Below are 13,141 nucleotides of genomic sequence, written 5' to 3'. Positions count from 1 at the left end.
TGGCTCACTTTATTCCTTGCCACAAAGTGGATGATGCATGCCACATTGCAAACCTCTTCTTCCAAGAAGTGGTTCGCTTGCATGGGATTCCTAGGTCTATAGTGTCCGATAGAGATCCTAAGTTCTTGAGTCACTTTTGGAAGACCTTGTGGGGCAAGCTCGGAACTAAGCTTTTATTTTCTACCACTTGCCACCCACAAACTGATGGTCAAACCGAGGTGGTGAATAGAACTTTGGGACAACTATTGAGATGTTTTATTTCGGGGAATCCTAGAGTGTGGGAGAATTTACTACCCCATGTTGAGTTTTCATATAATCGAGTAGTGAATTCTACCACCTCACATTCTCCTTTTGAGGTGGTCTATGGGTTTAATCCCCTAACACCTCTTGATCTTCTTCATATTCCCCTTCTTGGAGATGTCTTGTGCAAAGATGGGTATGAAAAGGCTTCTTTTGTGAAAACTTTGCATAAAGACATCAAGAAGAGAATTGAGAAGAAGGTTGGCAAGTATGCTGAACTTGCCAATAAAAGGAGAAAAGCATTGTTGTTTGATGAGGGCGATTGGGTTTGGCTTCACTTGAGGAAGGATCGTTTTCCTACTCAAAGGAAGTCCAAACTAATGCCTCGAGGGGATGGACCTTTCCAAATCCTCAAGAGGATTAATGACAATGCTTATGAGTTAGATATGCCTGATACATTCTTAGGTAGTCATACTTTTAATGTCAGCGATCTAACTCCTTTTTCTGTAGGTCTCCAGAATTCGTGGTCGAATTCTCTCCAACTCGGGGAGTATGATGGAGATCAAGATCAAGAGAACATAGAGGCCAATCAACAAGATCAAGAGGAGGTGGAGGCACAAATAGAAGACGCCCATGGAGGTCAAAGTCCACCTCAAAGGCTTACAAGAAGCATGTTTAAAGCTTTAGGAACTAGAGGACATTTATTTTCTCTTTTTGTAATTTCTTTAGTTGAAGGTGCTTAGAGGGAAACTTTAGAAACCTCTATTGTTATAGCATCTTTTAGGCTTTAGTTAGGAGCTTTAGGGGGTGTGTGTTAGTAGATAGGTGTAGAAGTAGAATAGGAGGTGCCAAAGTGAAGGAAGGAGTCACACCTTCCTCATGGCTTGAAATAGGCGCCGGTTTTAGCTTGCTTTAGGAGGGAAAATTGAATTGTTTTAGCTTGCATTTTCAGCACCTTAGGCTATAAATAGAGGTGCTCTCTTTGTAAAATTCAGATTGGAATTAATCTAAGAAAACTATACTCAAATTTTGAGTGATCATTGGAGAGCTTTTGAGCCTTCTTCTCTAGTCTTATCTTGATGGATCCATGGAGTCCTCAAGTGGCGGCAGCACTCTCATCTAGGAGCATTCCACACTTCTAGTGGCGAGATCATCCATCATCCTTCCATCTTCATGAGCAATTCTTCTCTCCTTCCTTTCTTCTTTTTTAATTCTTTGTTCTAGCTTGTTGTCTTGTTGTTTGGTTCGACTATTCTGTTTTTCCAGCACCTATTTGTTGTTCTTGCCTTTTTAATTTCACTTTGTTCGGTTCAAATGTGTTCTTATTCAATTCTATTCGGTGCTTTTTAGTTTTACCTCTTTTTGTTGGTTCAATTTGACAATATGTGGAACATCCAAATGAGTTTGGGATTTGGTACTAGTTTTTGGTGAGTTCTTGTCTTAGAACAATGATCCAACTCTAAGAAAAGTGCCTCAATAATGTCCAGCTCAAGGTGATTCCTAAGAATGTCAAGAATCATTCTCTATATGGGTAGTGGAATCACATCAATTTGGGTTGAAGAATGCAGGCGCCACCTACCAAAGGCTAATGGACAAGGTCCTTGCACCTATGCTGGGAAGGAACGTGCAGGCCTATGTGGATGACATGGTGGTGACTTCGCGCGAGAGGGGGCAGCACGCAGCGGATCTGGAAGAGCTGTTTGCTACCATATCAAAGTACCGCCTCAAATTAAACCCAGACAAGTGCGTTTTTGGCGTGGAGGCGGGAAAGTTCTTGGTATTTATGCTCACCGAAAGGGGGATAGAGGCGAACCCTGACAAGTGTGCAGCTATCATCGCTATGAGGAGCCCAACCTCAGTTAAAGAAGTTCAGCAATTGACTAGGAGGATGGCGGCCCTGTCAAGATTCGTGTCTGCTGGAGGGGAGAAGGGCCACCCCTACTTCCAGTGCCTAAAGAGGAATAGCCATTTTGCATGGACAGATGAGTGTGAAGCAGCATTCCTCAAGATGAAGGAGTACTTGGCGACGCCACCTGTGCTTTATAAGCCACGGGCAGACGTCCCCTTACGATTATACTTTGCAATAACTGATCTTGCCGGTGACCTGTCCTTCGAAGGCTCCGCAACGTCTAACTCCGCCTTCCGTAAGTCAGCGAACAAAACCACCAAAGAGTAGTTCACTCTGTGATCTCTATAAGGACCGTGTTCTCTGCGAATTCTCTTTCTTCTCTCTGTGCGAAAACTAGCCACTTATCTCAATCAAAACCTCCCTAGAAATGAGCGTGGCACCCCTTTATATACCTTGTCACACCCCTAAGTTCTTCGCGTACGAAGTAACTTAGCGTGTTTCATATGTTGGGTGTCTCGGGCAACCTCAATGTGAGTACCAGGTGCGGTTTGGACCAGCGCGCATACCAGGTATTCCCTGTCGCGTGAACGATCACCCCTTCTGCCCACGAACGCCATGGGCTACAGAGCGCCGACCGACTACCAGCTTCCTCAGACCACTCTTGTGCACGGTACTGAAGGGCGTACGACGTCTCTGACTCCCGACGCCATGCCACACAAGGCTCGGCTGCAGCGCTCTCCCCAGGAATCCCCTTTCGTTCCCAGCTTAGCTGCGTGTGACAACACGACCGATCAGCCCCGTGGCTCACCTAATCGATGATCGAGCATTCCCTCTGATCACCGATCTCCGCCTGATCGCTCTCTTCGAGATGCATCACGTGTCCCACTAAGAACGGCCCACGTGGCCATCAGTCGCTGATGTCACCCTAAACTGTGACCGACCGGATCAGTAACAGAGTGGGCCATCAGCTCTGTGCTGGTTCAGGAGCAAGACCAAGTGCAGAGGCCCATCTACTTCGTAAGCAAGGCCTTGCGAGGCCCAGAATTGAGGTACCAGTCACTGGAGAAGGCGGCATTAGCAGTGGTGTTCTCAACCAGAAGGCTCCGCCATTATTTTCACAGTTTCACAGTGGTGGTGATGACGAATCTCCCCATCCAGAAAGTACTTCAGAAGCCGGATGTAGCTGGGACGATGGTTCGCTGGGCAGTAGAGCTGTCAGAGTTTGACATCTAGTATGAACCCAGGGGTCCATCAAAGGGCTAGGTTATGCAGATTTCGTGGCAGAGCTCTCACCAGGAGGAGACACTCAGAAGGTGGAGTTAGGGTCACAGTCGATGCTCTCGGTGGATGAGTCCTCCAACCAGCAGGGGAGTGGCGCTGGAATAATCTTGGAGGGGCCTAACGGAGTGTTGATCGAGCAAGCCTTACGCTTCGCCTTCAAAGCAAGCAATAACCAAGCGGAGTACGAGGCGCTGATTGCTGGGATGCTTCTGGCCAAAGAAATGGGCGCTCAAAGCCTCTTGGCGAAGAGTGATTGCCAGTATGTCACAGGACAAGTAACAGGGGAATACCAGGCAAAGGATCCGCAGATGTCTGCGTACTTGAGGTACGTCGAAATGTTGAAGGGAACCTTCGCTACGTTTGAGCTGGTGCATGTCCCTAGAGAAAAAAATGCCAGAGCTGACCTGCTTGCTAAGCTGGCCAGCTCAGGCTAGGGGGGAAGGCAGAGGGCAGTCATCCAAGAGACGCTCAAAACGCCGCGAAAGTTCGTGGCGGACAACAGGGTGGATGTCCTTCACATTAGCACAGCAAGAGGAAAGCCAAGGAGCCATCGCTCTTTGATTCAAGATACAGCGAGGGCACCCCGCATCAGCACCTACGCGGCCTCGCCCGAAGGAGAGAAGGGCGTGCATGTATGCTCCTTGGAGGAAGGCGACTCTTGGATGACGCCTTATAGGCGATACATTGCAGATGGAATCCTCCCAGCAGAGCCTGGAGAAGGGAAGAAGATAAAGAAGAACTCTGCAAGGTACACCCTCGTTGATGGAGTGCTATTTAGGCATGGGTTCACGCACCCGATTATGACATGTGTGAGTGGCGATGAGTGTACGAGGATCATGTCGAAGCTCCACGAGGGGATTTGCGGAAGCCACGTGGGGGGAAGATCATTAGCTTCCAAGGTGATTCGCGCAGGGTTTTATTGGCCATCAGTGAGGGAAGATTGTGTAAGATACGTCCAACGATGCAAGCAATGCCAGATGCATGCAGACTGGCATAAGGCACCACCAGAGGAGTTGAGATCGATCTATAGCCTGTGGCCATTCCATACATGGGGAATTGATATTCTGGGGCCTTTCCCTCTGGCGATAAGGCAAATGAAGTATTTGATAGTCGCCATCGAATACTTCACGAAGTGGAGAGAGGTAGAACCAGTGACACAGATCAATGCGCACAAAGTACAACACTTTGTTTGGAAGAACATTGTGTGTCGTTTCGGGGTGCCAAGGCATCTCATCTCAGATAATGGCACTCAGTTTGCGAGCCAACAGTTGGGGAAGCTGTGTGCAGAAGTGGGAATCTAGCAGGTGTTCGCATCAGTCGAACACCCCGAGACGAATGGATAGGTAGAGTCAGCAAATAGAGTTTTGCTAAGACTCGAGAAGGCTAAAGGGGCGTGGGCAGAAGAAGTACCGAGGATTGTGTGGGCTTACCACACCACGCCTCAATCTTCCACCATGGAGACGCCATTCAGCCTAGTATACGGGTCAGATGCCATGATCCCAGTAGAGATTCACGAGAGTTCTCCACGTTTCCAAAGCTTTGTGGCAGAAGAATCCAATGAGGAAAGAAGGGTAAATCTAGACCTAATGGACGACGCCAGAGAGGAAGCAAGGATAAAGGCTGAAGCCGTGAAGAAAAGAGTAGATCATCAGTACAGCTCTAAGGTGAAGCTGCGGCGGTTCCAAGTTGGCGACCTGGTCATGAGGAAGGCTCATCCTTACGAGTTAGAGAACAAGTTGTCTCCCAAGTGGACCAGACCCTTCAGAATAACCAAAGCCAAGGGAAACGGTTCGTACAATCTAGAGACTCTAGAGGGGAGCAATGCGGCAAATTTAAAGTTTTATTTCAGTTGAATTGTAACGGGGACACTCTTTTTCCCTCTAAGGGGTTTTTTAATGAGGTCACCCGAATAAAGGAAAAGAGGTTCAAGAAAACTATGTCTCAGTTTTTCCCTCTCACGCGATGTAAGATCAAAGATTAAAGAAACTCAAGTAAAAAAATCAAGGCATCGCCTGGCGTGGGCATCGCCAAGAGGAGGCGTCGTCAGGATGAGGCATCGCCAGGGTGAGGCGACGCCAAGATGAGGCGTCGCCAAAGAGGAGGCGTCGTCGAGAGGAGGCATCGCCAAGTTAAGACGTCGCCCGGTGTAGGCGCTGCCAAGAAAGGAAGCAAACATCAAAGTTCAGAGCAAGTAGCTGGAACGCATGCTCATACCCATAGATCAAGACGACAGGTACGTTGAGATATAAGTTGAAATCCGGGCGCCTAGTCCTTGAGCAGGGGTTAAGGGATTCCTTCGGGACGCCCCCTCCTTAGTTATGAATAGCTAGCCTCGGTGTCAGATGTTAAGATATAAGTTGAAATCCGGGTGCCTAGTCCCTGAGCATGGGTTAAGGGATTCCTTCGGGACGCCCCCTCCTCAAGTATGAATAGCTAGCCCTGATGCCTGATGTTTAGACACCTCGCGAGGAAGTGGCAAGGGGCGTTTCCTTCCAGCGTGGGCATCAAGGGCTAAGTTGCCTTGGTGTTTTAGACACCCCATGGATGATACGGCGCTGTTGTTTAGGCCTCTTCATGGGTGTGGGCGCCAAAGCGCGACTTTTGTCCCAGGTATTTAGACACGCTGAGGACACCCAGAGCAGGTCTCTCCTCGAGAATGGACACCCAGTGCAGGTAAGATAAGCCCTCTGCGCCTTTGAGCGATGTTGAGGCCATAGAACAGATAAGTCCTCCTCGCCCTCGAGCGACGTTGAGGCACCAGAGATTAAAGTCCTCCCTCGCCCTCGAGCGACGTCGAGGCCCCAGATGAATAGATACGCCCTTTGCACCTTTGAGCGATGTTGAGGCCATAGAAGAGATCAAATCCTCCTTCGCCTTAGGGCAATGACGAGGCAGGCGACACCTTCATGAGGAAGATCCCTCGCAGATATGAAGGCCAAGTGGAGTCTATGTAAAAGACAAGGGGGAGAGTATGCATCGCGACTCAGAAGGGAAGAATAAGAGAGAAGGTCGCGTGCTACCTAAAGAGTCATAGTCAAAGCGTTGAAGAAATGTAGGGGTAATAACGCATTCAATTTAGCAAAGAAAGCGGTAGAGCAGAGAAACTGAAGGTACGCGGGGATGTAAAGATAAAGCTCGAATAATCTTTTAAATAAGATTAAATGTCAGAGTCACAGATAAAGTTCAGAGTATTGTAAAATGTTAGAAGATACAAGTTTACAAAATGAAGATCAATGAAATGAAGTTCAATCCCCAAGGTCGAGGGGCACCACCTTCCCGTCGACAATATGATTGCCAGGGTCACAGTTGGAGGTGTTGATCCCTGGGTTCTCACATGTAGCTTGGGCTAGAGCCTCTTTGAACCCCTCGTCGAAGGTGTCGGCCATGTCATCAAGGAGTTCCTTGTTGGACTTCTCCAGCTCCTCGACCTTGGAGTTTTGGGAGACTAGCTTCTTGTCTAGAAATTCCTTCTCCACCTGAAGCTTGTTCACCTCAGCTTGGAGAAGGTTGGAAGCTTCAATCTTCGCAGCCAGTTTCTCCTCCGTTTCGCTCAGCTTCGCTCCCAGGACCTTAGAGTTTTTAGCGGCTATCCTCAGTTCAGCAGCCTCCGACTGCAGGGAAGCCATGGAACCCAGAAGGTCAGCATGTTTCTGATCAGCCTTGTGCAGCTTCAGGTTGGCTGCCTCCACTGCCTCCTGGGTCTCCATCAGAGAAGCTTTGTAGGCGTTTTCTTTTTGCTCCCAAAGTTGTGTGAGCTTCAGCTTCTCCTCCTTCAGGGTGGCCACCTCTCGCTTGAGGCCCTGTAGGGTTAGCATCTCGATGGCTTTGGTTTTTGCTTGTGCGCACCAGTCTAGTGCAATAGCGAGGAAGGCCCCCATATAGTAGGGCATACCCTCCTTCTTAGCCTCGCTAGAAGAACTCCCCAGTGAACTCTCATTGAACCCCCCTCATTAGTTGCATGATCGCCAGGGGAATCGTCAAAACCTCTGGGGCGGAAGCTTGTGCAGCAGTTTGTTTTGGTGGAAGCGCGGACTCTGCCCCCTCCTCTTGGCCCATTTGTGGTGGGGGAGATGTGGCACTGGGAGGGTTGTCCCTCAGCGACTCTCCATGTTGAGGGGAGGGAGATCGTGAAGAGATGACCCTGTTGGTCCTCCTCCTCTTGAAGACCTGCCCCTCTCCAGAGTCTTCGTCATCAGAGGGGGCCACAAGGAAACCCTTGCCCTTGTCTAGGGGGACTGGGGTGAGGTTGGCAACCACAGCCAGTGGGACTGCATCGATTGGTGGGGGTGAGTTAGGTGTTTGGAGAGAATGGGGAGAATTGGGTGTTTGGGCGGTGTGTGGTGTTGGTGATGGAGGAGGGTTGGACTCAGTGATGGGGATGCTGGAGGCGCCGGCCTTCGCAGATGTTGCCTTGGGGCGAGCCCTCAAGGTCTTCGCCAGTGCAATTCGCCTCGAGGAGTCCATTACCGATGCTGCACCAGACAAACAAGAGAGCAGGGGTTAGAGCTAACACCAGTTAAACGAGAAGGCACATATAGCACATACAGAAGTTGGATAGATAAACAACACACACATCAATCAGAGAAAACACATCAAGAGGCGAATGTAAAGAAGACAAGTAGGGGTGTAGATTTCCCTACCAAAGTACCCAGAAAGGGCGTCCGCGTTAAACTCGCAAGCTATGAGTTTCACGGTGCTGAAGACGACCCCCAGGCCGGTCAAAGCCACGCATACTTCTCTATCAGCAGAGGTCAGTTCATCCAAAGATTTGGGCTTCAGCAGCTTTGGCCTTTCCACCCCTTGTACGAGTTCTGGAAAAGGGTGAGGACTATCCTGCCAGCGACTCCGGAAAAGCTTACCCAAAGGCTTTTCCCTTGCTTCTTCACTTCAAAGAAATGAAGGAAGACGTCCACGGAGGGCAGAATGCCCAAGTACCCGCACAGAATCTCGAAGGCCCTAATGAATGCCCAGCTGTTGGGGTGTAGCTGAGCAGGGGCTGTGTTGATTTCGGTAAGCAGCTCCCTTTCGAAGGTTGTAAAAGGAAAGCGCAGACCGACGGGCTTGAACACTGTTTGGTAAAGAAAGAAAAAGGCTTTCCCACCGTTGGACCTATTATCCACGCAGACAGGCTCCCCGGGAGTGCCATGACGAACGGAGACGTGGGAGTTGTGGATGTTGCAGAAAGCATTAAAGTTGTATAGCCGCGGGTCACCAATATGGTCCTCCACGTCTCCAACGGTGGTTAGGGTTGTGCACTCAGCTAGAAGTTCATCAGAGGCCCAGGGATACTGAGAGTTATAGTTGACCCCGGGGGGAGGAGGGTTGGCCGTCGTTTTCGTATGTGCCATAGTTGATGAAAGATCTTGATCCTGCCTGTTGACCAGAGCGTTGAAACCTGCCTCGTCAAAGGATCGACTTGCGCACCGCTTCAAACGTCCGTCCTTCTCCAAGATCCACCTCAAGAACCTGCAAAAGAACAGAGCGGCGCCCCTGCGGCTGATCGCACTCCAACGCCCAAGTCAGTGACCGAACCACCAAATATTGAGAGCAAGAACGCTCAAGAAATCTCAAGGAACCGTGCAGTGTTCTCTCTCACAGTGTGCTCTAGAACTCGCAAGCGTAAAGAGTATAATCTGAACGTGCGTACCTCGAAAGTTCGTTGAGAACTCTTATATACCTGGTCACTTTCTCTCTCCTGGCAGTTACAGACTTAGACACGTGGCTCGCATCCAACTGTACACGTGCCATCATCTGGAGCCTCCTTGACTTGGGCGCTGCTTCTACTCTCATTTTGCTAAGTTACTTATGCATGGTACTGCCCAGTGCATAGCTAACTTGGGAGCGCGATCTCTACTGGAAATGGCGAGTTAGGGTGCCTTCGTACACCTTCCCTGTGGTCTCGCCGGCCGCCTTCATAATCTGCACCACCTTCATCTCTGGCGATGTGCTTGCTCTGGCGATCTCCAATCACTAGGTCGCCTGAGTTTACATCTGGCGACTTCATCTTTAACCCGGTGATCGCCTATTCTGGTATGCTGGAGATCGGAACACGCCAACTTAATAATTGGCGACTTCACAAGCCCCCCGACTTCCTTCCCTTCTGCCAACCTGGCGCCTTGTCAACACGCCTATACTGTAGCTGGATGCCACGTCATCACTTCCGACTACCAGGGCGGTACACAAGCCCCCCAGTCTTAAGCGAAGACTTGTCCAGCGAAAAGACTAGAAGAGTCACGTCAACACCGGTCTACGTGGCACTGACACAGAATTCCAAGCGGTTGTACCTTCTGCTTCTCTGACGCTCCACCAAACCCCTCGCCCATCACTCGACACGTGGCTTCATCAACGGTTACCTTCAGTTACCGTTTGCGCTTCCCAAACCCATTTCGAAAAAACTCTTAAACCCATTTTCACTCCACACTGTTCCATCACTTTTCTTCGTATTCACAAACGCTCTAACTTCCTCCTGCAAAAAACTCTCAGCGCTCTCCAACATTCTGAATCACCATCATCCTTCATCGTCTTCCTGATCATCAAAAGGTACCTACTTTCCTTCTTCTGCTGGTTTTTCTTGCATTTTAACCGATTCGCATCATCCTGTAACTGTCTGGTGCATACGCTGTGGGTTGCTTTTTCCATTTCTCCTTCTACGTAACTTAAGGCTTCGTCAATCGTCGCAACGAACCTTCGTTCGTTCGCTTTTCACCCTTCTCCCACGATCGAGTCAGCCTCTGCGAACCCTGATCATTTTTCCTTTTCTTCTTCCTTTGCAGCTTCGAGAATGACCCGCTCAAAGATCACCCCGAATCCTCCTCCTTCATCGCGACACCCCTCTTCTCAAGCACTCATCCCACCGCGAGCACGCGGTGCTTCATCTTCCCAGGCTGAGAGGCCTGCACCTTCCCGCCCCAACCTGGCCCAGGCGACTCCACCTATCGCCGGAGGAGCCCCCGTTCCCCTGCCAGACTTCAAAAAACTCTACCCCTGGGCCAACTCGACCCTGTTGAGGGAAACGTCTTCCGTGAACACTGCTGGAGCAGTCTTGCGATTGACTAAGGGGGATGCGCCTCACCAAACATTTCATAAGGAGCACGATGAAAAGATGATAGTGCTACCCTGCCCCCCCGATCTGCCCGTTTGTGCCGACGATAAGGTGAGCGCTGACGGGCCCTTCTGCTTCGTCTACACAACCTTATTTAAGAAGGTGAAGCTCAAGTTTCCCTTTACCTGTTTCGAGAGGGAACTCCTCACTGAGCTCAACATCGCCGCCGCCCAGCTTCATCCCAACAGCTGTGCGTTTGTGCGAGCATTCCAAGTGATGTGCGACCATCTGGGGTTGCCCGCATCCGTAGATGTATTTCTGTTTCTCTTCGAGGCCAAGCACCCAGGAGACCGCCTGTGGGTTAGCTTGAATGGGATCGCTGGGAGGTCAATCTTCTCCATCTTCCAGCAATCCTATAAAGATTGGAAAGGGAAGTTCGTCCAAGTGCGTCCTAACGACAAGGACGCCTCCCTACTCGACGGCTTCCCCTTGTACTGGGTGGACAAGGGGAAGAAAGAGTCCAAGAGCTGCTTCAGGAGACCCAGAAGTCCTGATAGCATGGGAGCGTTGGACAGAGATCTCTGCCTCTTTTGGAAAAGGGTGGCGGATGCCAACATCACCTTCCTCACCACCACCTTGATCTGCTTCGAGTTCTACAAGGACCAACTCGAAATTCGAATAGGTTAGAACATTTAAACTGTTGTTTTAGTACTGCTTCTGTTTAACTGTTTCTGAGCGTCTTGTGCGTTATGCGCAAGACTTTGGTTTTATTTAAGCCCACCGATCATCTGCTTTGCTGCATCCCGCCTTATGCACTTATTTTCTCTCTGAGTTAACCCATGCATTTTCGCTCTATGCAGATAACATGTTGGGCAAGGGTATGCTCGCTGAATTAAGGGCGCTCGCCCGGACCCACGGGTTGGCCACGGGTTCTCAAACAGTGCCAAATTCCGTGGTGGAGATCGCCGCCACTCAGGGCCGATCGCCACCTAAGGGCCCAGCTCCCTCCGACGTCCAACCCGCCGCCCAGCGTAAAAAACTTGTCCTCAAAAGGCCCAAGAGGAAGGCTCCCCAGATAGTCCACGAGGAGGAGGAAGAAGATGACGAGGTCACCGAAGATGGCCTCGTTACAAAGAGGAAGAGGGTGGCACCTTCTTCACCACCTGCCCCACCCCCTCTTCCAATCTCAACACCGCCATCCACGCCTGCTCCACCTCCAACAATGCCATCTCCACCAGCTCCCGCTTCCCCAGTCCAAGCCATTCCGTTGGCAACTGCGCCACCCGCGGTTGAGGCCGCCGAAGACAATTTCTTGGAGGACCCCCCAAGCGCCTCCACGCCATATGTATCAGCTGGAGGGGGTCCTCCTTCTAACGCCTCAGCCGCAGATGTCGCTCCAATCGGGGATGAGGTTGCCCACACCTCTCCGATTCTGATCACCGAGTCCCCGACGTCGCCACCACGAGCAGAGGCCTTGTGCCAATCGGCGTGCTGTTGGCACTGTTTGCAACACTGCGCATACTTCTTGCAGTCTTCTCTCATCGTTGGCCAGTAGTAGCCTGCACGGAGAGTCCTCGCGGCCAGAGCTCGACCCCCAACGTGGCTTCCGCATATACCTTCGTGGAGCTCCGCCATGATTCTCGTGCACTTCTCGCCATGTATACATTCTAGGAGCGGGTGAGTGAACCCAAACCTGTACAGATCGCCATCAATCAGGGTGTACTTGCTAGAATTCTTCTTTACCTTCCTAGCCTCAGTCGGATCCAGTGGGAGAAGGCCATCTGCCAGGCACCGCTTGTACTGTGTTATCCAAGTGTCTGGCTCATGGGTAGCGCAGACCTGCATCACGTTCACCTTCTCTCCCCGACATGCTCTAATTCTCGGCGATCTCAGAGTTTCTTGCGTCAGGGACTTATGGCTTCTCGCTGCTTTCTCCGTCGACTTGCTTATCTGAAGGACCAGGTGATCTGCCACAAATGCTCTCGGCGTCTTCAGAGTTTCTTGAATCACCGTCCTCTGCCTACCCCCCTTGCCTGAACTGGCGAGCTTAGCTAGCAAGTCAGCTCGGGCATTCTGCTCTCTGGGCACATGCACTACTTCAAAGGAGGCAAAGGAACTCTTCAACTCCTGCACATATTCCAGATAGGCCGCCATTTGTGGATCTTTAGCCTGGAACTCGCCTGTTACTTGCCATGTGACTAGCAGCGAGTCACTCTTAGCCATCAGCACCCTAGCTCCCATCTCCTTGGCCAGCAAAATTCCGGCGATCAGCGCCTCATACTCTGCTTGATTGTTACTGGCTTTGAAGGCAAATCTCAAAGATTGCTCGATCAGCACGCCATTGGGCCCTTCTAAAATGACTCCAGCGCCGCTACCCTACTGGTTCGACGATCCATCCACCGAGAGTACCCAACGGAAGCCGTCCCCCTCAACTCGTGTCGCCTCAGACGAGAGCTCGACCACGAAATCTGCAAAGATTTGCCCCTTGATCGGGCCTCGGGGCTCATACTTAATGTCAAACTCTGACATCTCCACTGCCCATTTCACCATCCTTCCCGCAACGTCGGGCTTCTTCAAAACTTTCTGGATGGGCAGGTCAGTCATCACCAATATGGTGAAGCTATGGAAATAGTGGCGCAACCTCCTCGCCGAAAACACCACAGCCAGCGCAGCCTTCTCCAGGGCCTGATACCTCGTTTCGGGGCCCTGCAACACCTTACTAACAAAAT

The 13,141-nt window shown here is 50.7% G+C and overlaps 2 protein-coding genes across 2 annotated transcripts; both read left to right on the top strand.

The window, feature by feature from the left end:
- The first annotated feature begins 1,828 nt into the window (after positions 1 to 1,828).
- LOC137817884 (uncharacterized) lies at positions 1,829 to 3,804 on the top strand. The gene is made up of 3 exons (XM_068621110.1): positions 1,829 to 2,384; positions 3,074 to 3,268; positions 3,353 to 3,804. Exons 1-3 carry the CDS (start codon positions 1,829 to 1,831, stop codon positions 3,802 to 3,804), a joined length of 1,203 nt encoding a protein of 400 aa, XP_068477211.1.
- Positions 3,805 to 4,824: 1,020 nt separating this feature from the next.
- On the top strand, positions 4,825 to 5,223 carry LOC137817883 (uncharacterized). The gene has a single exon (XM_068621109.1). It carries the CDS (start codon positions 4,825 to 4,827, stop codon positions 5,221 to 5,223), a length of 399 nt encoding a protein of 132 aa, XP_068477210.1.
- Positions 5,224 to 13,141: the final 7,918 nt, after the last annotated feature.

This window comes from Phaseolus vulgaris, chromosome 10 (genome assembly GCF_000499845.2).
Source record: "Phaseolus vulgaris cultivar G19833 chromosome 10, P. vulgaris v2.0, whole genome shotgun sequence".
Taxonomy (NCBI): Eukaryota; Viridiplantae; Streptophyta; class Magnoliopsida; order Fabales; family Fabaceae; genus Phaseolus; species Phaseolus vulgaris.
This window is presented reverse-complemented; position numbering and strand designations above follow the sequence as displayed.

Bases quoted from the DNA above. Each gene is read 5' to 3' on its own strand.
- LOC137817883 (XM_068621109.1), top strand. From the start codon at position 4,825: ATGGAGACGCCATTCAGCCTAGTATACGGGTCAGATGCCATGATCCCA.
- LOC137817884 (XM_068621110.1), top strand. From the start codon at position 1,829: ATGGACAAGGTCCTTGCACCTATGCTGGGAAGGAACGTGCAGGCCTAT. The intron at 2,385-3,073 runs GTAAGTCAGCGA...GTGCTGGTTCAG, and splicing joins AACGTCTAACTCCGCCTTCC to GAGCAAGACCAAGTGCAGAG. The intron at 3,269-3,352 runs GTAGCTGGGACG...TCAAAGGGCTAG, and splicing joins AAGTACTTCAGAAGCCGGAT to GTTATGCAGATTTCGTGGCA.